General features: G+C 42.8%; 1 protein-coding gene across 1 annotated transcript in view; it reads right to left on the bottom strand.

The window, feature by feature from the left end:
• MINDY4B (MINDY family member 4B) overlaps positions 1-20,477 on the bottom strand; it is a 33,164-nt gene extending 12,687 nt beyond the window's left edge. Inside the window, exons 1-9 of the mRNA XM_069473080.1 lie at positions 20,365-20,477; positions 20,109-20,136; positions 18,322-18,489; positions 10,511-10,630; positions 9,725-9,816; positions 7,420-7,582; positions 6,790-6,855; positions 2,112-2,182; positions 434-506 (exon numbers count right to left, since the gene is read on the bottom strand). Coding sequence (XP_069329181.1) covers positions 434-506; positions 2,112-2,182; positions 6,790-6,855; positions 7,420-7,582; positions 9,725-9,816; positions 10,511-10,630; positions 18,322-18,489; positions 20,109-20,136; positions 20,365-20,477 — 894 coding nt within the window. The remainder of the gene's footprint in view (positions 1-433; positions 507-2,111; positions 2,183-6,789; positions 6,856-7,419; positions 7,583-9,724; positions 9,817-10,510; positions 10,631-18,321; positions 18,490-20,108; positions 20,137-20,364) is intronic.
• Between the last annotated feature and the right edge of the window lie 3,876 nt (positions 20,478-24,353).

Raw genomic sequence — 24,353 nt, 5'->3', positions numbered from 1 at the left:
TTAAAGCAATAGTTCACTGACTTTTTTTCTTGAACCTTACCCCAAAGTTCCCTCTGTGCCCCACTCTGATCTTACTGACCTTGCTCCCTTTACACTTCTTTTAATGTTGGTTTCCATGGTTGTGATTTAAGAAGCATGAAGCTAAGATGTTTTTATAGCTTTCATAACTTCTTTTTCAGTTATTAAGGATTCCTGGTGGGCCTTATCAAGGTATTTTCTAATGTTTCTAGAATCGCAGGGACGTGGCTCTCAGAGGTAAACTAGGGAGGACAGTTACAGAAGTCGAAAGGTGGATATTCTGATTAGCTCAGGTTCATCTTCTTAGTCTTTCAAAGATAACTTAATCACTCTTTGCTTAAGGGAAGAATATGCTTAATTAGAAAACAAGCCTGATTCTGACTCTACAATAGAAAGGCAAAGTCTTCCAACCCACCTGCCTGCACAGGAAGCCTCCAGCATTTGGTTGTAACAGATGTGTGGTGGTGACGTCTAGGTCCTCTTGAAGCCTGTAGAATGGGAGAAGCCATCAGAGGCGATGACTGCCCTGGAAGCCTGCAGCCTCTCCTCCCTCCATCCCTGACACAAAGCAGCAGTACGTGGGCCCCCCTAGTCGCTGTCCCTCATACGGGCCTTGCACATTTCCGTCTCTCACGGGGAAAGTCTCTAGGAGGTAGTTAGGAAGCCGTGGATGCAGGTGGGGGAAGAGCCTGATGAGTGGTAGGGAGCAGGGAGAAGATACCGATGTCTCATACATTACAATCCCCATGTGTGTGCTCTGGGTGGATGCTGGGCTCAGTAGAGAACCTGTTTGCTCTAGGGACAAGGAACGCTTAGCCCAGGGTGGTGACACACAACCACACCGGAGAATGCTAGCCCAAGGCAGGGCTGAAGAGATGGAAAACACCAGCGTGGCTGTTGAGCTCATTTCTTGGCTACAGAAGGGCAGCCTCTGCTGTTGGCCCGGGGCTGGGGTCTTACCCTTGACAATATAGGGTCAAAGGTGAATGTGGCTGCTGTTGTCACCTAGCGGAAAGTGCTGAGTACTGCTGTGTGAGCTGTATATATTCTTAAATGAATATATTCACAGGACTGGAGGTCATGGCCTTCTGTGAACGAGACTTAAAGACTTGGGTCAAGCATGGTGAGTGCCTTGGTGGCATCAGATATAAATCAGGGCAGTGTTTCCCCAAGGACGGTATGATTTCAGGTGGCATAAGATATGCCATTTTACATTTTACAGTTTTAATAGTGATGCATTTATTTTAATGTTTTATCTTTAGCATAGCACATTATATATTATAAAGGATATTAATGTTTAGGACAAGGTTGATATTTAAATGTGTGCTGATTTAAAGAAAACTGTTAAGCAAATAGTAACAGACCATAACAATGTGATGGTGGTATATAAATGACAAGGTTCAGGAACACTGCTTCAGGGCTTGTGATTCTTTCCTGCTGGGATTTCCCTCTCTTTCTCAGACTCTCAAAAGCTTATCTTTCAGGGCCCAGAAGGAAGTCCATTTCTTTCCTGCAGCCTTCCCTGACTACCATACCTGCCGGGGACCCTCCTTCCTCTGGAGTCCACTAAGACTCATTGTCTTCACACCTCATTGGACATGTCAGGCACCACCCCGGACTCGCCCAGCCTCTGTGTGTTCACCTCTTGTCCTTCCCAGACTGGAGCCTGCAGGAGGTCAGGCCCATATCTTCTCTTATTTGTACTTTCCACAGAACAGAATTTTGCATATCATAGAGACAAAGTAAATATTTGAGGATATATTTTATCGTGAATCTAAATAATAAAATATATTTAATTATGAAACTTTTACAAATAAGTTTAGTGTCATCTGCCAATATTTACAACCACAAGAAGGAACCTGCTACTGTTCTATACAAACAGATTCAAACTTGACTAATGATATCCGCTTGCCCATTAAGATGGCCAAACCAACTACAGGAAAGGACCTGGCAACAGGAGAGTATCCACTAGGAAAAAAAATTGTACTCATGTTTCCAATAGGAGGATGGCAATATTTTCCAACACAGGAATACATTGTTTATGTGATTCCAGTCCTATAGGACATACCTGTGCAAACGTTTGTAGAACTTACCTTTCAAATGTTCTCGAGAAGATCAGGCTGTACAGAAATAGGATGACACCATGGCTTCCTTCCCCTTTGAACTATTTGGGAAACAAAAGAAAGGCACATTTGCCTAAAAGCAACACACATGTGTATAACCGTGGGTATGAATTCAAGAATTTACAGCCTGAGTTTTTTTTCTCCCCTAGCTGCCAAAAGAATAGAGCTCTCTCTGCTTTCCTGTGTCTTCCTACTCTCATATTCCCCTTCTTTGCTTCATGCCTGCCAATGGCACTGTCATTCTCTTGGTCTTCAATTTTATCCTTCTTTCCTGTGCTTCTACCATGGGATTGTCTTCAAATCCTGCCTAAGGTGTGGTATCTTTCCTAGCCCACCTCAGTGCTGCTCTTGCCTGGCCTCCCCCTTATCCAGCCTTTCCTCACAGAGTATGCCTCCTCTTTGTCCCATTCACTTCAGGGGGAGCAGAGAGACCTTGTAGAAATAGCTTTGGAATTATACAACCTAGGTTCAAAACCAGTTCTACTACTTACTAACTCCTACTTACTAACTTCTCTGAGTTTCAATCTCATCGGCAATCATAGATAAAAATAACCTTTTCCCCAGGTTTGTTGCACAAGGTGAATGAAATAATTAATGCACAGTACCTTCCTGGGTTCTTGGAACATGCTAGCAAAATTAATATTTGTCCCTCTCTAAGGCATTTCTCCCCTGTCTCTTTCCTTGGCCAGGTTTCTTTTCTTCTTAGAACTTTCTGTAGGTGCCCTGTGATCTCTAAGATCAAACCTAAACTACCTAACAAACATTCGGGGCCTCTCATTAGTTGGCTTTATTTTAGCTTTATGTCAATACTCTACCTGCTGAAAAGCAGAGTAGCCTCCCTGGCTGGCTTCCCAGGTGCACGGGGTTAAAATCTCTTTCTCTCTCTTTTTTTAAAGGCATCGTATCAGGAAGATTTTTGCTAAAATGCATATGCTTTTACCTTTATGGATTAATTTGCCCATTTTGCTATCTGTGACCTGGCAGGGGGCAGGACTCTTAGGCAGGAGAACAAATTCCAGTGCCATAGGAGCTAGACAGGAACCACAATGAGTGTACTGCAAGGGTACGAGAGAAATGGGGAGAGCTGGCGCCCAATGCAAACTGCACAGCATGTGTGTAATGGTTTCCTATGGCTGCTATAACCAAGTACCACAAACTTGGTGGCTTAAAACAACATGAATATGTTATCTTACAGTTCTGGAGGTTAGAAGTCCAACATGGATCTCACTGTGCTAAAATCAAAGTGCCCACAACCTTGTGTTCCTTCTGGAAGCTTTAGGGATGATTCTGTTTCCTTACCTTTTCCAGCTTCTAGAAGCTGTCCCCAGTCCCTTTGGCTAGTGGCCCCACATCACATAGCCTTTCTCCCTCTGCTTCCCTAGTCCCTTCTCTTTCTCTGTCTCTCCTGCCTCCCTCTTTCCCTTATAAAGACCCTCATGATTAATTGGGCCCATCTGGGTAGTCCTGGATAATCGCTCCATCTCAGGATCTTTAACTTCTTCACATCTGCAGAGTCCCCTTAACCAGTGAGGTGACATACAGTAGTCCCGCCGTAGCCACAGGGGATAAGTTCCCTGACCCCCAGTGGACGCCTGAAATCATGGATAGCACTGAATCCTATATCTGCTATATTTTTCTATACATACATACCTATGATAAAGTCTAATTTATAAATTGGGCATGGTAAGAGATTAACAGCAGTAACTAATAATAAAATAGAATGATTATAACAATATGCCAGCATTATTATTCTTGTGCTTTAGGGCCATTATTAAGAAAAATAAGGGTTACTGGAACAAAAACATTGTGATACCCCAACAGTCAATCTGATATCTGAGAAGGCTACTGAATCGTGGGTGGGTAGTGTATATTGTTTATTACGGGAATTTTCCATTTAATGTTTTCAGACTGTGGTTGACCTTGGGTAACTGAAATGGCAGAAAGCAAAACTGCAGGTAAAGGAAGGACTACAGTATTCATAGGTTTCTGGGATTAGGATGTGGACAGCGTTCAGCCTATCAAAACCTGTCTAATGGGGGTAGCTGCCTCCTGTGTCAGCTAGTTGAGGATATGCAAGCATATAGACCTGTATGGCCAGAGGTACAAGCCCCAAATCCAGGTTTTTATATGAAATTTCCTGATTGTTTTTGATATTCTTTGATTCAAATTTTTAAAAAACAACACTGTATGGGGTAATGCTGCAGATTGTATATGATAGGTATATTTGTTTCTAAAGCTGCCATAAAAAATTACTAGAAATTTGAATTACTTAAAACAATAGGAATTTATTCCCTCACAGTTTTGGAGACTAGAAGTCTGAAATCAAGGTGTCAGAGCAAGGGGACACTCTCTCTGAAGGCCCTATGGGAGGATCTTTCCTTGCATCTTCCTGGCAATCCTTGGTGTTCCTTGGCTTGTATCACTCCAGTCTCTGCCTCCATGATCACATGGTGTTCTCCCCGTGTGTCTGTGTCTGTGTCCAAATTTTTCCTCTTCTTATAAAGATACCAGTTTTCAGATTAGGGCCCACTCTAATCCAGCATGACCTAATCTTAACTTGATTACATCTGCAAAGACCCTATTTTCAAATAAGATCATAGTCACAGGTACTGGGTGTTAGGACTTCAGCTATCTTTTTGTGCGGACATAATTCAACCTATAACAAAATGTCTACTGCCCACATATAGCCCTTAGACTTCTAGCCTGATATCTCTAACCTAATGGAGTGGGACACAGGACTGATGCATTTTGATAGTCAGGGGGGGTTTGGTAAAGTTCTTAATGGGGTGCCCATCCAAACGGACAGCCCTTGCTGGGGGGATGCCCTCAAGAGGAATATATATCCCATCAAGTTCCTCCTCACTTGTGAAATGGTGGCAACCCTCCCCCAGTGTGGCCAAGGCGGTGCTCTGCTCTTGTGCCCAGGCCGCCTGCACTATGGAGTCCGCTTCTGCGTAAGGCCTTGATTAGTTATTCCAGCTCGACTCTTAGTCTTTGGAAAAGCCTGTGTATGGCTTCAGCTCTGATCCTCTGATCTCAATCGTGGCTACATTTAAGAATTTCTTTATGGATGTGGAGGGTCCTTCCTATTGAATTAGACTCTCCCACGTTTGAATTGAGGAGATGGAAGACAGAGAGGGAGGGGTTGCCCCTTTTTGCTGAAAGGGTCATTTCTTAAATGGATATGCTATATCGGTATAATCCCGTTCAATATTTCCTGCCCACAATAAGGAGTTCCTAAGCAGCCTTCTAGCTTAGCATTTCATGTCAAGTACTTAAAATCTATCATACAGGTTTTATTAGTTTCATATAAAAATGTAACAAATTACCATAAATTTAATAGCTTACATAATACAAATTTATTATCTTGCAGTTCTGGGGGTCAGAAGTCTGAAATGGGTCTTAATGGGCTAAAATCAAGATGCCAATAGGACAGCTTTCCTTCTAGAGATGCTAGAGGAGAATGTGTTTCCTTGTCCTTTCCAATTTCTAGAGGCCCTGCCCACATTCCGTGAGTCATGGCCCTCTTCTATCATCAAAGCTAGCAAAGGCAGATGGCAGTCTTCTCACATCACATAGCTCTGACTTCTTCTGCCTGCCTTTTCCACATTTAAGAACATGATTACCTTGGCCCACCTGGGCAATACAGGGTCGTCTCCTTATTTTAAAGTCAACTGATGAGCAACCTTAATTCTCCTTTGCCACGTAATGTAACATATTTACAAGTTCTGGGGATGACTTTGGACATCTTTGGTGGGACCATTCCTCTGCCTGTCATGCAGGTTAACAACCAAGCTTTGAGCTGGGGGCGGGGTGGGGGGGGAGCTAGGCCTGGAGTAACTGGTTTAACCCAGATTATGTAACTAGTGTGTGGTTGAGAACCCATGCCCAAGTTTTTTGCCTCTATTGCCTTTGGAAAAAAATGTAACAGTGAGTTTCATCCATCACATTTCCCCTCTCCATACAGTCTACAGTTGACAGCTTCATGGTTATCTGTCTAATTGTCCTCTGCTTCCATGTTGTAGATTTCTGCTTCTTCAGAAAAATCAGCTTTTATTTCTTTTTCCACTGAGGAATCTTAAAAAAGCACTTTCCCTTTTCCATCATCCCTGCCCCCTACTCTGTCCCCTCCCCACACTGGGGGTAAGGAAGAATTGTTGCAGTGGAGAACATTGTGTGAGATGTGCTGACAGAAGAAGGGAAACAGGACCCCTTTTTAAGGCCAAAAGCCATCCACCTGGAACCAGTGTGAATGGTCACTTTAGCAACTTAGACGAGGACCTTAGTTTTTTTTTTTTTTTTTGGTTACTATTTTTGTTTTTCATCCACTAGATGAGATGAGACTGCTTTAACCTTCTCTTTTGCCACAAAGGAAATACTGTTCTATGCCCTCTAAAGTATTATTCTCTGGGTTTTATTAACCAAGGAAATAGAGGCATTTGTGAGTGGGCCTGTGTGTGATCTGCCTCTTTCTAGGTTGTAAGGAGGGAGAAGCAGGCTTCTCATTCTCTCCTCCTGCCCTTTCTTAGCCTTCAAAATGACCTGGTTTTCCTAACAAGCATCGTTAGAAATACACTTTATAAAAGAAAAAAGATCCTTGTAAGATCATTTCAACATAAAGGAATTATCTTAACACTTAAGCACTTACACATTGTAAATGATCATAGATGAATTTCTCAGTGGCTTCTTTCTCTAAAAATTCAAACAGCTGGAGCTATAAATCAGGCACAGAAGATAAAAATGAAAAGGAAGATGAAAGTTACATCTAAGAGATGTCAATTCACTGTTATTATCTCACGGGTTTTTTTTGTTTTTTTTTGTTTCATTACAAAATCACATTACTGAAAACTGACATATTATCTTACACAAGGCCATGCAAAACATACACGGTGAAGTCGGCTGGCCACCGGCAACACTTTTACATTTCTCAGTTTTAAATCAATATGATATTTTGAGCAGTAAAACCACAAAGAGATTTTTTTTCTAATATGTAGAATTTAGCTATCTTTAAGACAGTGGCTATACAAATGCAGTTTATGATTATTTCAGGTATGGAATATGCTTGATCATGGTGAATTCTGGAAGGAGTAATTCACAGCAGGACTGTCCATTTTAGCTGCTTGGATCACTTGAGCTCTTGGGACTTCCCTCACTGGAAGGTGACTCTGGTCACATCGGGATCATCGATGGGGCGCTACCTCCATTCCCATGGTGAGTCCAGCGCATGCTTAGGCCTCACTGGCCTTTTGTCTGGCAGGGTGGGGAGGAGTGCACTCACCCGCTCAGTGAAATCATCCACGGAGTAGTCAGTAGAGGCAACGTAAGTGTCCTCAGTGACAAGGCAGATGGTGGCCTTCTGAGCGGCTCCTGCAGCCCACAGGATGCCAGTGAGCGCCGTGGCCAGGGCTCGCTCCTGCTCCCGCTTGCTTATTTCACACAAACTGCAGTGGGGGGTGGGGGGTAGGAAACCATCAGAATGGACAGTCACCTGGCTGTGTGCTGGGGCATCCAATTGCATGTTCCCTTCTGAATACTGGGGACTTTATCTGGTTCCTTCATCAACCTACAATGTGAGAGTGTCACAGGAGGGCCTTGTCTTCTCTGCCGTGATTGCAACTGGAATCCTCACTGCAAGCTATGGTTTCTCTTGGTGATATCAGCCAGTCCCACCCTGTGCACTGTGACCTCTCTTGAGCTCTAACACCGTCCTTCCTCCTGAACTCCAGCAGGGATCAGTCTGGATTCTTCCATAAAACAAGCTCTTCTCAAGCTCAACCTCAAATATCTTTTGCAGTTTTGTCTTCAGGCTTCCATTTTGCAAACCCTCTTCCCCAGATGGACCAGTCCTCTGAACATACGTTCCACATTCCCCCTCCATGCCTTTTCTCATGCACTTGTCCCTTTAGCGGACACCTCTGTCCTTTCCACCTAATCATGTCCTACTCATCATTCGAGGCCTACTTCAGATCACCCTTATTAATCTGGAGCTTACACTTGCCTGGCACTCGCAGTACTTCACACCTGTTGCCTACCTGTCCCCACAGCAACCCTGTGGGGTAGGTGCTAGCGTCATTCCATTTTAGGGGTGAGGAGAGTAAGACAGGAGAGGTGAAGTAGTTTGCCCCTGGTCGTTTATCCATAAGGTGACACTGCAGTGATTGGAGCCTGGGCTGTCTGTCTCCGACTCCTGCTCTCAGCCATCCCCCACCCCCACCCCTCTGCACTGAGCATGCCCTGGGGCTGCCCAGCCTTCCAGGAGGAGCCAGGTTTTCCACAGGAGACCTTTACTCTGCTTATCTTCTAAATACTTAACATTGGCGCTCTTGCCTTTATAAAGAAACATGATAAAGGTTTATAATGAACCTAACAACAATTTATACAATCCATCGACCTCTATGGGGATACACAAATGAGTAACAAGGAGGCTGGGACTCCAAACTGTTTTGCAAGATCTAAAGGAGGAGGTCTATAGCAGCGGTTACTCTTTCACATTTATTTCATATTTGCCACAGGCCAGCTACAGTGCTGTGCTAAGTGCTTTGAATTTATGTAGCAAATGTTGTATGTGTGCCGTTTGGATTCCCTGGGATCTATTTTACTCAGATGGTGGACTCGTCCCCTACCTGCTTTGGGTACGGCGGCTAGTGGCTCCCACTTTTCAACTTTCTCCAAGGGATTGGAGTCACCTTGCTGAGAAGTGCTGGGGGTTATGCCCGTTCCCTGAGGATGGCCAATGCCTGCCTGGGGCGGGAGGTACAGAAGCCCTGATCCCTCATCGGCAGGTGCGGCAGGCTCTGCAGTGCAGTCTACACGCCTGAGCTCCCCATGGCCCCAGGCTGGCGTCGCTGGAAACCGCATTCTTCCTTGGCTGCTTCTCCTTCCCTGTCCTGCTTCCCTCGCTCCCTGATAGATTTCTCCTGAGGGCACTCCCTTAATAAATCACTTGCATAAAGAATCCCCATCGTGGGCTCTGCTTCTAGGGAACCTGGTAATTCATGATCTTAGAATATATTATACATTTAGTTCCTGTTTTGGGTGATAACATCTCCTACCTCAGGGTAGATATATTTTTATTTCCTCAAATATCTAGCATTAGGCTTTGCACATGATAGGGGTTTATGAACTTCTAAGAATAAAGTAAATTTGAATAAATCTGAACTGATTTTTTAATTTAGGCAACTACCAAACGTACCTGGTCAGCCTGGTTAAATAGGAGGATTGATCCTTCATTTATTGGATTTTTAATCGCCTCTTTTGTTCTTTCTTAGCATTGTTAGGTTAGAGCTTCCCATCACATATGGACAAGTAAGACTACCTGAGACCCGGTGCTTAATTCCACCTGACAGGGTGGTCTGCAGTAGATCATAAAACCTGTCACCATTATCCCTGCAACTGAACATTGAGAGTGACTCCAGAAGAGCCCTCTCCAGTGGCAAAATCTAGCTTCTCTGGGACAGACGGAGCCATTTCTACCTTAGGAGGCAGGCTTCCTTCCTGAGGCAACTTGAATTTTTCAGTTGTGATTATTTAGCATATAAAGGTTCCAGTGAAACTCTTCCAAGTACTCCTCACAGTCCTCTTACCTGCGAAAGTTACAGTCTTTAACCTTCCTGGTAAACAGCAAGTATTTGATGATGAATCCTTGTACAGCCATCTGAATGCTTCGGGCACCTCCCTGAAATGGGGAGGGTGAACAGTGAGGTGTGAAGGCCGGGGGCAGGGCTGCACAGTCGTAAGGGAACCACTCAGACCAATAATATTATACAAAAGAGGACTCTTAGAAACGGATGTTGTATCTATCTTCTGTGCAGCCTTTTCCTTCCTGGTAACCCCAGGGCTTAGTGAAGGGACACTCTATGCCACCTCTCCCTGCCTTAGTTTCTTTTTAGAGCCCCGCAGACTGGTGTCTGGGATGGATGTCATCCTCCATCCTGCCTCCCCTGTCCCCCTGCTTCATAGCAGACTTTTAGATTGGTAGGAGGTAAGGAACTAGTTGGCTCGCCCTTGAAATTTAGATGTGACTAATGATCAATGACATGAATTATTGATATTTCAAATAAGCCAGAAAGAAGTTCCTCCTGCCTTTTAAATCATCAGTGATGCTTAGAACATGGAGAAAAGAGGAAAAGAGGCAGGAAAACTAGAATTCAGAGCAGGATGGGATGAAAAAGGAATTTAGGATTTTGTTTCAACTCAGTATGTTGTAGTTTTAAACAGTTTGTTATCATTTAAAGTTAAACTTTAAATTAGAAATGTGTTTCTACATATCATTATAATGAAAACATGCATTCACATGGATGTGGACAGGAAGGAAGCTCAGATAAGGAACATGGGGTTAAGATTTTTTAAAATTACAAATTGGCTATTACCTTTCCCACTTCCAAGGCGAAAGCCAGGTCAGAAAAAGGATCATGTAACCTGAAATAGGCCTTTCTCCAGTTATAGCTGAAGACGTGGACTGTATTTCCAAAGAGGACCTGTCGTAGTTTCTGAAAAGAGGGGAAAGAAATGATTCAACCAAAGATAATTCTTCCTAGACATACTCGTCTTGGTGGCATCAAGGAGGTGGGCCTTGTCCCTTCTGCATTCAGGTTCACATATTTCTCTAGCCCCCAGTCTTAATCGTGTGCGGTCCTAGGCAGAAGATTCACGTTGGGTTCTCTTAGGATGTTTTATCCTGAAGGCTCAGTGTGTTAGCCCCATACCTTGTTGTCCCTGTTTGATCTCTGTCCCTTGTGCCTGGATTTCCATTATCTGCCAGGTCCCTGTAGTCCACCATAGGCTGCTCCTGTTCCCATGCCTTCTCCCCATATCCACGACTCTGCAACCCCTGCTTCTCCCACCTTTGGGTTTTTCCCTCTTGCCCCAGAAAAAAAGAATGGACAGGACCTCATGTTTCTAGCCTGAGTGCAGTAGTGGTTTACAGGATGTTAAACAAGCATTCTCTGTTCTCTTGCACCAGGACCTTTGAAGGGTTTTTTGGATACTCTACAGCACATTGAAATTCTACAGGGTCCTTTAGAGCTTCCCAGGAAAATGAGAACAGGTCTTTATAAACCAAACACATGAAAAGAACAAAAGGGAATCCATGCATAATCAAACACTTATTAATCATTTAGCTTGTGCTAAGCCTGTGGGGAATATAGGTATGTAAAAAAAAAAAACAAAAAAAAAACTATGTACAAGATGGAGTGTGTGACACATTCCATAAGACAAGTATAAAATGTCATGAGAAAACAGAGAGAATAAAGAGGACCCCTGATTGAAGTGCTCAGAAAGGCTTCATGGAAGAGGCAGCACTTGACCAGGCTGGTGATTGGCATCCAGATTTACTGAGCATTTTCTATGCTCCAGGCTCTGGGAGGCGAGTTACAGTCACTACTTTAATTCTGTGAAGTAGGTACTGCTGTTATCCTCCTTTTATCCAGATATGAGATTGGAAGCACAGAAAGATTAAGGTATTCGCCCAGCTAGTAGAAACAGAGCTGGGGTTTGCAGCCATTCTCTTAATATTTCTGCTGTAATCCCGTATGTGCTATTTTATGATTTCTATCATTTTTGTGTACCAATCATTATCTAGTTAATATTTTTCATTAGCTTAGGCCACATTTTGTAACTTAGAAAATATTTATTTTAAAAAGACACTTTACATCACTTCCTTAAATGACTTGCCGTACATGATAAAAAAAATAATGAAGATAAAACAGTGTCATGAATTATAGCTAGAAACTATTGCCTGTGGAAGCTCTGACTGAGCTCTGTACTCTTCATAGTTTAAAAGAAAGTAAGAAGTATTAAAGAGGTGTGGACATGTCCGCCCTTTACTGAGTCTTTCTCCCTGACCTATTAGGTAGACAAGCAGACATCTTTCTCTCCAGGTAACTCAATGATACGTAATATGTCACTTGATGCCATATCCCTGAGAGCACCCCATGTTCCAGCAGAGGCACACATCCCACACTCTGGGACAAATAACACAATAGCCTATTGCCTGTAATAGTGGGGAGCCCAGACAAAGGGAAAGGTCTGGTGTCCTGGAATGGGGAGTTAGTAGTTCAGTGTGACTGGAACAGCGTGTGTGTGTTTGGGGGCCAAAGGGCAGGAAGGAAAGTAGAAGCCAAGACTGGAAAGTGCCTTGGGCCTGATCCTGGAGGGCTTTGAATATCATATTCAGGCTTTTGGAGCCAGTTAAAGAGAGTGAACAAATGGAGCGTGGAGCCCAGTTGGTCCAGAGACTGGTACTTCTTCCCAATTGTGCACGGAGCAGGCCCCAAGGGCAGGTCCTAATGGTTTCCAAAAAGGAAAGGCCCAGGAGAGGCATGCATCTGGAATGCTCTTCTGCATGTTGGCTCAGGGTCTGGTTTATAGTTAGAGTTCAATTCTTGGCCATTTCTACTCCCACCCTCAAAAGAAAAGGTTTTCTCCACAGAGAAATAGAGGCAGGTGCATTTCAGTGTAAGCAAGGGCCTAGTAATGCATTTGAAGAAAAGCTCTCTGTACTGTGTGTCTCAGGGCAACAGCACATTGAGGAGAGGCGGCAAACAGGTATGGCAGTTGCTCTTGGAAGACACAGACTCAGTGTGTACCATGGCCAAAGAGGGTCATCAGCCCAGCATATCTGCTGGAGAGGCAGTGAAAACTAACAAAGTGTTTCCCTGGTGCTGAGATTGCAAAGCACAGAAAAAGGACTGACCACTCCCAACTCAAGGGGTGAGAAGCCCCAGCTCTACTCCTTATTGATCCTGCGAACTTGGACAAATGTCCAAGCCTCTCTAAGACTTTATTTGCTTATCCAGAAATGGGGATAACCCTTGCCTGGTCCACATCGTGGGCTATTACTGAAAGAGAAGTATGGAAAAGGGCTTTGGGAACCATAAGTACTGAGTAAATGTAGTGTTATTACCTTTGTGAAAACACAGCTTGTCTGTGCAGGAACATCTTGTGCAGTATGGAAGAAAGTCCCAACACAGATGGAAAAAGACCAGAGACTGGCAGCAATAAGGGAGGAAAAGCTGTGTATAAATGTGGAAGATTAAGACCGTTGAGACTAAGCAGGCTTAGAATTCAAATTCAATTTAAAAAAACTCTGCAAGCCAAACCACACTCCTGTTTCTGTTGTCAGTCAACACCTTCAACTTAGAGAGCTTCACCCCTCAGCTGCACCTGTGGGAGGCCTAGGAACGGGGGGCTGCAGGTGTCTCCAGCCAGATCCCATTGGCCAGTGTGACAACAAAGATGATCCTTCTTACCCTGTATCACACTTATTTTTGTATCAAATATGATCTGTATTAAGATTAACCGGACACATATTTAATGATATCCCTAGGTTGTTGTGCTGCTTGGTAACTAGATGCAAATGGTAAATGGTCCTAATAAATGACTGCAGTGATTATTATTATTTAACACAATCAAGCATGGTTTATAGCATTTCTTTTTTCACTTTACTAGTTTTCCAGTATTTGTAATGCATTCCTCTCTTTCCCAGCACTGTTTCATGTGATCGCTGTCACAGTGATAACGGTGATGATCCTCCTTCACACAGACATGCACACTCACACATTGCACACACACACACACACACACACACACACACAGACATCCTCAGTCATTCTTTCCAAGAGGTTTAATGTTCTTTCCCTGACGGCCTTGGACCTTGTCCCTGGGCTTAGGATTTCCCTGTGACCACCTGTCCCTGCCCAGTCTTCTCCCACCCCCTCCCCCTAACTTGAGGTGGAATAATCCTCTTTGAAGCTGCTTCCTTAAATCTCTTTTTGCCTCATGAATCACTAGACTGTCATGGAATCAGAGATTTTAGAATTAGCCAGTCTTAAGGAGTCATTTTTATGCGAAACCGTATAATAGAGTGGTAGACTCTTGGCGCTACGGTGTTCACCATCGATTTCTCAGCATCTGGTGCAGTGCCTGGTGTGTGTGTAATAGGCTCACAATAAGTATCTGTTGAATTAAAAAAAAATCTAATTCAGTCTGTTCATTTTATAGTTAAAGGACTTGAGGTCCAGAGTAGTTAAGTGGCATGTCCAGGGTCACGTATATACTAAATTGCAGTTCTGGGACCCAAATGCAAGGCTTTCAGCTTGTACCCGCCAGGGTCCCGGCAGGAAACAGATGGCACTCTCAAGTCAGGATAATGAATTTGAGGAATGTTTAAGACAGGGACGACTTATAAAGATGTGGGCTGGGTGTGGGGACACCATAGTGGCTAATGCAGTGTCCCAGGGTTGGCAACAGTGGGGAGTCATTATGATCCCTAGACCTGGAAGAGCAGAGGAAGGAGTCCTGAACCAGGAAGGAGAGAGCCCTGGGGAGGGGACTTCCATGAGAGGAGAGGGACTCAGCCAGCCATGAACGGCCTGACTTCCTTCCCTCTCCTTCCTCCAGTCTCCTTCAGGGCTCCCCAAATTCAACAGGAAGCTAGAGGAGGAGGGTACCCTATTGATGGAGTCCCTACAGGTCAGCCCCTGAGCTGAAAGCAGGATGGAGAAGGGTGGATAGTGCATCTGGAGGGGTACATGGAAGAGAGCCCCTACTCCAACCAGAGATGCCTCTAGGGACTGTCCAGAGGCGATGAATTAACTAACATCTATTAAGGCTCATTGCTGAGCTCATGGGTGGGACACTAGGCTATGTCTACTGCTCCCCAAAAGCACCCCCTGCTTGTTATCCCTCTGTTAGAGTTTTATTCATTTGTGTCTGCCTAGAATGTTTTGGTTTCCTGGTATTACATTTTTATTATGATAGTGCTTGGTGGCATTTCAGCTATGCCAGGGGTTTATTTATTGGCTACTGATAAAAGAGGCTACAGGAATATGTTCCAGGCTGAGTCCCAGAGAAAGGCCTGGGAGTGGAGGAGGATGGGGAACTGCCACTGGAGGGAAGGAAGGCCCTTGGGTGGCCTGGCAGAAGGCTCAGAGGGGATGCTCACCTTTTCTACGATTTCACCTGGGCCAGCAGCCTCAGCCAGAGTTCAGTCTACCACACATGCTATAAGATGTCAGGTTGCGGGAAGAAAAAATGCTGTAATATTGGAAAGAGGGCAAGAAAAGGTGAGGAAAATGAAGGTATGTAGGGTGCTTTACCCAACCCTTACTTTCTGAGCAGGTTCCCAGCAAAGAGGCAGCATATGCCCATGTCAGGAAATACCATGCATCCCTACTCCAGAGAGGAAAAAAAGAATGATGACAAAAGGCTTTCTCAAGTCAGTATTAGGATTCAATAGCTCTGACAATTTGCCAGGCGGCTGCACTGCTGAAAGGTTGATGAGAATTGGTCAAGCTTCCAAATTGCCTCCCTGGGACAAACCCTCCCTGGAACAAACGTATTTAGACTCCCAAGGCTCATCAGCCTGAAATCCCAGGATGTGTTTAATTAATGCTACTACTATTTAAAGGACATACTATTATCTGGCCCATATAATGGGAATAAATGCAAAATTCATTTTTAAAAAATTCAATTTTCCCTACTTCTGGGACTTTCTTAACACCTTATCAACTTTGTTTCAGGCTACAGTGGTCCGAATCCTTTGTCTCCCAGCCTTTTCCAAAGGGAGAGAATTACCCAGGAGATGTCACTGGGGAGGTCTCCAATTGCATCACGTTTGTGTTTGTAGACAAGAGGGGGCATTCGGACCCAGACTCTCCTTCCTCCCCAATACAGAGAGAGACCAGAAGACTTCGTAAACGTCTATGAATGCTTGTACTATTTGTTAGATTTGTGTGTGCTTTCAAAAATAGATGGTGCAGAAACCAGAGAGTACAAAAAGTTTTGCTGGGAAGACTCCCATCCCTCCTATCCATGTCTCCCCTGCACCTGCACCCCTCACTGTTGTGTCGTAGGAAGACTTCTGGAATTTATTTCTTTGTTTGCAGGCAAATGCCAATATAGAATCAGAATTTTCTCTCTTTTTCACATAAAAGATAGCCTATTTTGCAGATACATGTAAATTTTAAAATGACGTTCTCCATAGAAATTCATTACAGAGGCCACAATACATTTTTATTAGAGATTCCTCATTAAAAACATTATCTTGTAAAGTGAAATGCAGATAGTTGCTCTAGCTTCTGGTCTACACCTACAGTAAAGGCAGCATAATCACTGAGGCCTGAGGGTGCTAACAGGATTACATATTACCCGTCTGTATTGCTTGAAAGGAGAGTGATTAGGTATATAAGGTGTATAGGTATTTTTTTTTCATCTTATTGTTATGGGGGATACAGAATTGCAGGTTACATACGTTGCCCATGTACCGCATTTCCCCCTAAGTCAGAGCTCCAGGCGTGTCTGTTCCCCAGATAGTGCGCGTTATTTAAGACACAAGTTAAGGCTCCATCTAGGGGATTCAAGGCCAACGAGCCGAGTGCAGTGTCTTAGAAGGGCTCTGCTGGCCTGCCAGTCTTCCTGTGACATCAGGCATTTGAGCAAAGAGGGAAGGAAGGTAGGTTAAGTGAATAGATTTTCAACAACAGGAAAGAACAAGTGAGGCCTCCCAGGACGTCTGAACTGCAAGTGTGATGGTGGAGAAAGTTGCTCTGTGAAGCCAGATCCAGAAAGGGACCTGGGGGCCGGAGTCCCTACATCTGCTTACGTCTTGTCCAGGGAGCTTAAAGAAAGGTTATATTGAGCGTTGGAAATACCGCAGCTGGGGTCACCAGCCTTCGTGCTCAAAGTGCAGATGGAGACTTGGTATGAAGGTTTTGTGTGGCTTCCCTGGAAGGGGTTTTAGTCCCCACTTATCCTCTCAGCTGGGATCTTATGTGCAGTGAACAAACTGTGCAACTGTGTGTACATGGCAGGCCTGATTGCAGGGCAAATATTGTCGATCTTTGCCCAGATGAGTAGGCTGCTCCCAGGTTGTTTCTGAAAACATGCCCAGGTGTGTGGAGGCATGTCCTCAGGAAGGAAGGGCTTCTTGCAACTCTTGTTCATAGGGCCCTGAGGAGAGGTCTCTGCTTGAGCTTCTGGAACGTAGTGTGGAGGTTGGGGGGATGGGGTGAATGTGGGGAAATTGCCTGGAGAAGCCCCAAGTTTCATTATGATTTAAAGGGTTACTTTGGGGCACAGTCCCAGAGGTGGGACCCCTTATCCTATCTGGTACTTTCGCCTTGACTTGGCCCCTGCCTCAGCTTCCCCAGTTTGCAGTCTCATCTTTTTGACCATGACAGCTGGTATTTTGGACATTTGCCAAGGCATTGCCTCCAGGTCTGGCCTATATCAGTGGTCCCCAACCTTTTTGGCACTAGGGACAGGTTTCATGGAAGACAAATGGAGGTGGGGAGAGGTAAAGCTCAGGTGGTGATGCCATCAATGGGGAGCAGCTGTAGGTAGAGATGAAGCTTCGCTCCCTCACCTTCCCGCTGCTCACCTCCTGCTGTGCTCTGCCCTGTCCACCCTCCCCCCCGCCCCCACACTCTGTGCATTTTCATGGAAGACAATTTTTCCATGGATGGTGTGGTGGGGGGGAGGGTGGCAGCATCGGAGCTCTGTGGCCCGGTCCCTAACAGTCCACGGCCCGGGGGTTAGGGACTGATGGCCTGTCTCACTAGAGCTACCTCTGGTTTTGCCTCCTGGCAGGATCTCTGCCTCAGCCTGGTCAAGTCCTGCATTGAGCAAATGGTCGCTGGGGCCAGTAACTTACAGATCCACTTGGATCCTCAAATGTCAGGTTCTTTTCGAATCTGCATATTAGTTGGCAGCCTCCCAAAACGTTTCCTTCCTGAGATCAGCTCCTTGCCCAGGGCAGGGCCTGGCACCGTTCCCCCACCTCTGTCCCTCCTGCCCACACGCAGGCAGGGGCCTTTCTTGCACGTGGACATCGCTTTACATATTGGCAGCCGTCCATGGTCTGCGGCTTAGAGGGTCTGTCCTATCTTACCTTATAGTGTGAATTATTTAACCCACTTTCTCCCTCAAATTTACCTGTCGGATTGAGGAAGTATGGAAAGAGAGACACTCAGAGTTTGGGAGGAAAGAACTGCACCATCACCAGTGTCCTTGAAAAATACTATAAATAAGTCATTTTAATTATATTCTTCTTTTACCAATAACAACTGTCTGTGGTCTTATCTTCAATAATACTCTCACATGACAGCAGATAAGATTCCCCAGCCTGTTGTTTTGGGAAGATTATGTTTCGTTTCATGTTTAATTGACAAGCTATACTTACCGCGGCCATTGCTAGGGAGATAGGAGAGCTGCCCAATTTTGAAGAGATGATGAAGGGTTTGGGAATAGAACAAAGGCTACTTGATGGCAAATGTCCTTGTCCTTTAGGCTGAGGTATTCCTGTTCCAGCTTCCGTTTCATCAGCAGATATATGGCTGCCTTCACGATTCTGTGTAAAATACCACCCGCCAGAAACAAAGCAAACAGAGCTGGTGATGACCTTGTTTTAAATTTTGCCTTTCTCTCTGAAATACCAGCATTCAGAAAATGTTGTCTCACTTTTAAAGATGTCTAAAAATTGTGATAAATAGCAATATAAGAGGCAGAAAAATCCATGTCTGTGTCAAAGGGGTTTCTCATAAGTTTTATGTGACTTGGAGAGGTTAAGTGTAACTATGGAAACATAATTAATGCTATCAAGACCTTGACTTGAAATTTTGTTTAGAGAAGAATGTAAATGTCACTGTCTCTTGTTTTGAGGAGACATTTCATAAACATTGAATCAATCTTTCTAGTCTATACAGGTATTTCTCATTATCTTGTTAACTGGTCAATAGATGAAGTTAGGTTATCTCTTTTTAATTCTTTCAGGTTCCTATTCTCCAATAAGTGAGGATAATAATTTTTTTCTTTAAAAAATTAACCTTCCACCTTTTAAAAAATCTATTTTTACTTTTCTTGACTGATTCTCATGACATTTCAATATTACTTGGCATCAACTCTTCTTCCAATTTTCTTAGCCAAACGAATCTGCCCTAATGGTAGCTGAAATATAAAGGAAACTGCCTGAGTAGTTTTTCTGTATTCCTAGAAGCAAAGATGCATTCTTATCTGAGAAACTCAGCATCCAAATCACAGACTACTGATAGGATAAGACGCATTTTGTAAATCAAATGGAAAATCTTTACATTTGTGCCAATGGGTCTCCCCCACCTTGTGTAAAGCATAACTTGACATTTTTTTTCCTTTCAAAGATTGTTTTATCTTTTGAATGTTCTATCCCCTGAAATGGTAGCTATCTTCATTTGATACTTCCAGAACTGAAATAGAAGCATTTATCTCTTTGATTCTAATTTAGACTATGGTTAAGAGAGTTTTAGTACAAATAATGCTTTAGATTACAGGTTACTTGCAGCAAGATGCTTTAGCATTTTAGTTAAAATATTAATAATTCAAGTGCTTGATCACATATACTAGTGCCAGGAAAATCACCTTAATATATTGTGCCGTGTTTGCTCAGTGATTGAGATAATATGTGAAATACTAAGTTCATTACCTTCTAACCTTCAGTCTACATGAAGCACAAACATCTTTCATCTTATATTGTATATTAGATTTTAAAATATCTTTTTAACACCTGAATTCAGTCATTTTTCCCTTATTTGAAAATGATGAAGGAAGACAATTTTTCAAAAGCTGTATAAAGATGATAACTATTTTCAAAACTGCTTTTCTTCAGGGGCATTGAAACACTTGGTTGTCAGAATCTAATGCTATTTCACAAGTACAGGAACTCTAGATTTTAATATCACATTTTTTCTAAGATAATAACATGATGCTCTTAATGATAAAAAGTAGCTCTTAAAAGTAGAAGGGGAAATTTGTATAAAAAAAAGAAAGCACAAGAAAAAAATCTTCAACAGGCTTTCTAGTTTTATGTTTTCAGGCATTAAATGCCAGTGCCTGAGTGACATTATGCACAGAGAATAAATGCAGATTATGCTGTTAATGTGATTGTTTGAAGAAGCAACTAGAAGAAAACACTTTGGCTTTGAGAAAAGTAATTACCTGAGGATTTGTATTATTGGTTCCCAGCCTATAAATGAAAGAGAAAACATCAATTAAATTACTCTGCTCAAACCTCGCATCCGAAAACCTCCCCAAACTTCAGCCTTGCCAGGGAAGTCTCTGCCTACAAATATACCTGAAGCATTTTAAAGGTAAACCTATAATGGAAGCTTCTCATGCAGCAAGCATTAAAGTTGATTACTTGAACACCGAAAATCTCCGTTTCTAGAGAAATGAGAAAATGACAACATCTTACCTGTGATAACTAAAGATTTGCCTCCATTTGTCAAGAAATGAAATTTTCCTAGTTATCTCCTCCAAATCCAGTTCTTGGGAGCTTTGTTCTTGGCCTGAAACTTCCGTGTCCATTTGGATAACGGGAGGAATTGGAAAGAGGAAGTGGTGAAGTTGGAAAAGAGAGGTCTGTTTGTAGAGAAGCAAGCAAGGTGGCTGACAGGGATGGCTGGATGAAGTTGCTACTCCTACTTTTGACCAGCAAAGAGATCACTCCACACAATTGCTGCTCTGAGCTCACTGTAAGCTCCTGCTATCCGATCACAATTAAATTTTCATGAGAGTTGAAATACTTTGTGTGTTTTTGTTCACTGTATAGGCATCATGAATGTTTAATCCAAGACACAGATTTATAAACAAAGGGATTGCAATTACTTATCTGTATCACAGTATCTGAGATAATTTAATTGGGGAGAGATAGCATGATGGTGGTGGCATGTGATAGTTCCTTATGCTGTGATGCCTTCTCAGATGTGTTTGTGGAACAGAAATACATAGCCAGAGTGGGTAAGTGCCATCCTGCTGACATTGAAGAACTTTATCAACTACTGTTTGATAATATATAGGGCAAGGAAGACACTGGTCAATGGGTGTTTGATGTAGAGTTTGGTACACAGAAATCTTGCATGTTGAAGAAGAACTGGTCTGATTTGTTTCAGGGAGAAATCCAAATATTCTGTCTCTTCCTACTGGCTGAACGAGTTATAGCGGCAGTGATTGGCATACTAAAGGATGTTGATGGTTGTGATGGTTAATTTTATGTGTCAGCTTGGCTAGGCTATGGTACCCATCTAAACTCTAACCTAGATATTGCTGTGAAGGCATTTTTTAAAAGACGTGATTAACATTTACATCAGTAGACTTTGAGTAAAGCAGATCACCCTTCATAATGTGGGTGGACCTCATCCAATCGGTTGAAGTCCTTAATAGAAATGATTAGCATTCCCCCAGGAAGGATTTCTGTCTTCAGGTAGCCTTTGGACTTGGGACTGCACCATCAACTCTTTCCTGAGTCTCCAGCCTGCTGGCCTGCCCTGCAGATTCCAGACTTGCCAGCCTCATAATTGCATGCACGTGTGTGTGTGTGTGTGTATGTGTGTATGTGTATGTCTCCTGTTGGTTCTGTTTCTCAGAGAAACCCTGATTAATTAATGGTGTTTATCAGAAACAAATACTGGTTACTAATAAAAGTTTTCTTGCCTCTTCTAACTCAGTTGAATATCAGAATTGGACCTCTTCAGCAGGAGGTCATTTTCTCTATAAACATTCCTGATCATGAGTTATATAAAATCCTGAGAATGCTAAGAGGTCAAGGCAAAGAGGCTGTCTGGATTTGTCATGTCAGGGCTGATGGGATTGGTTATTTATAATATTGCAAAGACCTTGAAATATAGCAGGGAACTAAATAAACCAAAAGGGAATTTAGGTGTCCACAGTTTTGCTTGAGCATGCTCTACCACCAGTTTCCTAAGCTAATCTTTGGTGGTTCAATCATTTCATATTCACAGGTCCCATAAATGTCCTTCAGAATTAGTATTATTATTATAAACATAACAGGCATAAATAAATCCTTTCTTATTTCCCTTCTCTAACCATAAACCCTGCCTTTTTTTTAAAAAAAAAAAAAAGCATTACTTTTTTCTTCTTTATAGTTTTAATGGTGGCGTATTTAATATTTATTGGGCACCCTTGGTGTAGCAAAATATAAAGTACATGATTCTTGTTCTCAAATAATAAAATAATGAAAAATATTCTGGAATTTCCTATTTAGAAAGTCATGTTAAAAAATAAATTCTGGATTTGCCATTTAAATTATTTAACAATCCAAAACCAGGAAAGAGGAACAGCTAAGAAAACTATTTTTCTTTTTTTTTTTTTTTTTTCAAATTTATCTCCAGATTTATTGCAATTCTTATAAAAGTCTCAGCAAGACTCCTTGTAGATACAGTTCACTTTACTCCAAAATTCCTATGGAAACATAAAGATGAAAACTATTTTTCTTAAGAATCACTATTAAATCTGTGTATTTTGGGGCATGTCTATGCCCTAATTTATAGATAATTCTGTAAAGGTAGAAGCATAAATCCCAATAATTAGACAATTTACCACTAAACCATTCTGTTGGTAGTATGTCAACAGCATATTTTGAGTATTCCCTACATACCAGGCACTTGGAGATCCCAAGGTGAACCAGACATGGTTCCTGCTCTTTCTAGTGGAGGAACAAACACTCAGAGGGGAAATGCTGTGAGCACAGTGGATTGGGGACTTGGGAGACCTGGGGACAGGCAGGAGAATGTGTGGTTAGGAGCATGGTCTCGGGGGCCAAATTGCTTAGTTTTGAATCATGGCTCTACCTCTTACTGGCTGTATGGTCTTGGACAGGTTAATCTCCTCATGCCTCAGTTGCTTCATCTGTGAAATGAGGATAATTTTATATATTGATCATATTGAGACTTCTATGAACATGGTATATCACTCTATTTATTTAGACTTTATTTATCTCCCCATTGTTTATTTAGGCTTAATGCCCAGAGGTGGAATGACTGAATCAGATGATGTAGTCACTTTAAAGACTTTTGATACATATTGACAAGTTTCATCATTGCTTGTGATCATCCCTTGCCAAGCCCCTCTTATTACTTTAATCCCCAGCTTGGAATTCATGGTCCCACTCTTTTCAATATAGAGAGTGCTGCCTGAACTTCACCACCTTTCTCTCCCTTTTCAGTAGATGCTGACAAGGGGCATACAGATGGAAAGGGTTGGTCTCCAGGATACAACAAGAGTTAAGAATGTGATTCAGCCACATCCAGAGGAAATCTCTGCTCTCTTGGGCATTTCATCAAAAGACTTAGAGTAGGAGGCCTGGGTATAAGAAGTAGGGTAGAAGGAAAAGATGGGATTGGGGGATCCTGGGCCAGGTCTGGAGGGATGGGGCCAGGAGGGGAAAAGAAATATGTGCAATCTGAGATTTTCCTCTTCTACATTTTTATGCCCTTGCCCGCACCCCACAGCATATGAGTTTACCTAAATCTCTTGTCCCAAGACTGCCTCTGATGCAGCAAAGGATTAGGGCTGAATGTGGGATCTCAGGTAGCAATGGGTCCGTAGCAGCAAAAGAAAAGAGAAAGCACATATTGGGGGCCATGGGGTGGGAGGAGAGTTTTTGCAGCTATGCAATGGGGCAATGGGGGGCAGTGGAAGGTCCAAAATCATTCCCCTATGAAGGAAATGCACTATGTAAGTGCAGAGATCTGCGCCGGAGTCTATTTGCTTTCTTTGTTGATAAATTAAAAAAAAATAATACTAATGATATCACGAGAAAAGCTAGTATGTATACCAAACTTAGAAATTAGTATATAAAAATTCAATGTCATTAACGTAGTCTCCCAGAAAGCTATGTCTGATCTTTGCAATCATTTATTCAATTCAGCATTATAGTCAAATTCGAAAACCTTAGGCTTGCAAGCGTTTTGACTAGCTTGCAAAATTATCCCCAACCTTTCTTCTTGCTGTTTTCATGTGATGAGTCATAAACAGAAATCTGGAAGGAGAATTTTAGAGGCTTTTGATTTTTTTTTAAACAAAATCTTGTTAGTGTTTAATTAACCTTATCCCTGGAAAGCTCTTCCTTAGGATTAAGTTAAATCCTTTATGCTTTAATTATCATTCATTTTCTTTAGTTCTACTTTCTGTGGAGATGGAAATTTCCTGATTATATTCCTTCCCTAAAAGAATTCTGCCAATCCACTGGAAACTAGAAGATGGCTGATGTATTCTTTTGTTGTTTGGTGGTGTGCTGGGGAGGAGGAAAGTGGGGTCAGGCCCAGGGTCAAAGCCTAGCCCCTCCTCCATGACTGTGTAGCTTGGAGAAGCTGTTCAGTGTCTCTGAGCTTCCCTTCCACACTCCTTTGACTTATCTCATGGAATCATAATGAATATGACTTA

Source organism: Eulemur rufifrons, chromosome 7, assembly GCF_041146395.1.
Source record: "Eulemur rufifrons isolate Redbay chromosome 7, OSU_ERuf_1, whole genome shotgun sequence".
NCBI lineage: Eukaryota > Metazoa > Chordata > Mammalia > Primates > Lemuridae > Eulemur > Eulemur rufifrons.
The sequence above is the reverse complement of the archived record's forward strand: the minus strand, read 5'-3'. Positions and strand labels throughout refer to the sequence as shown.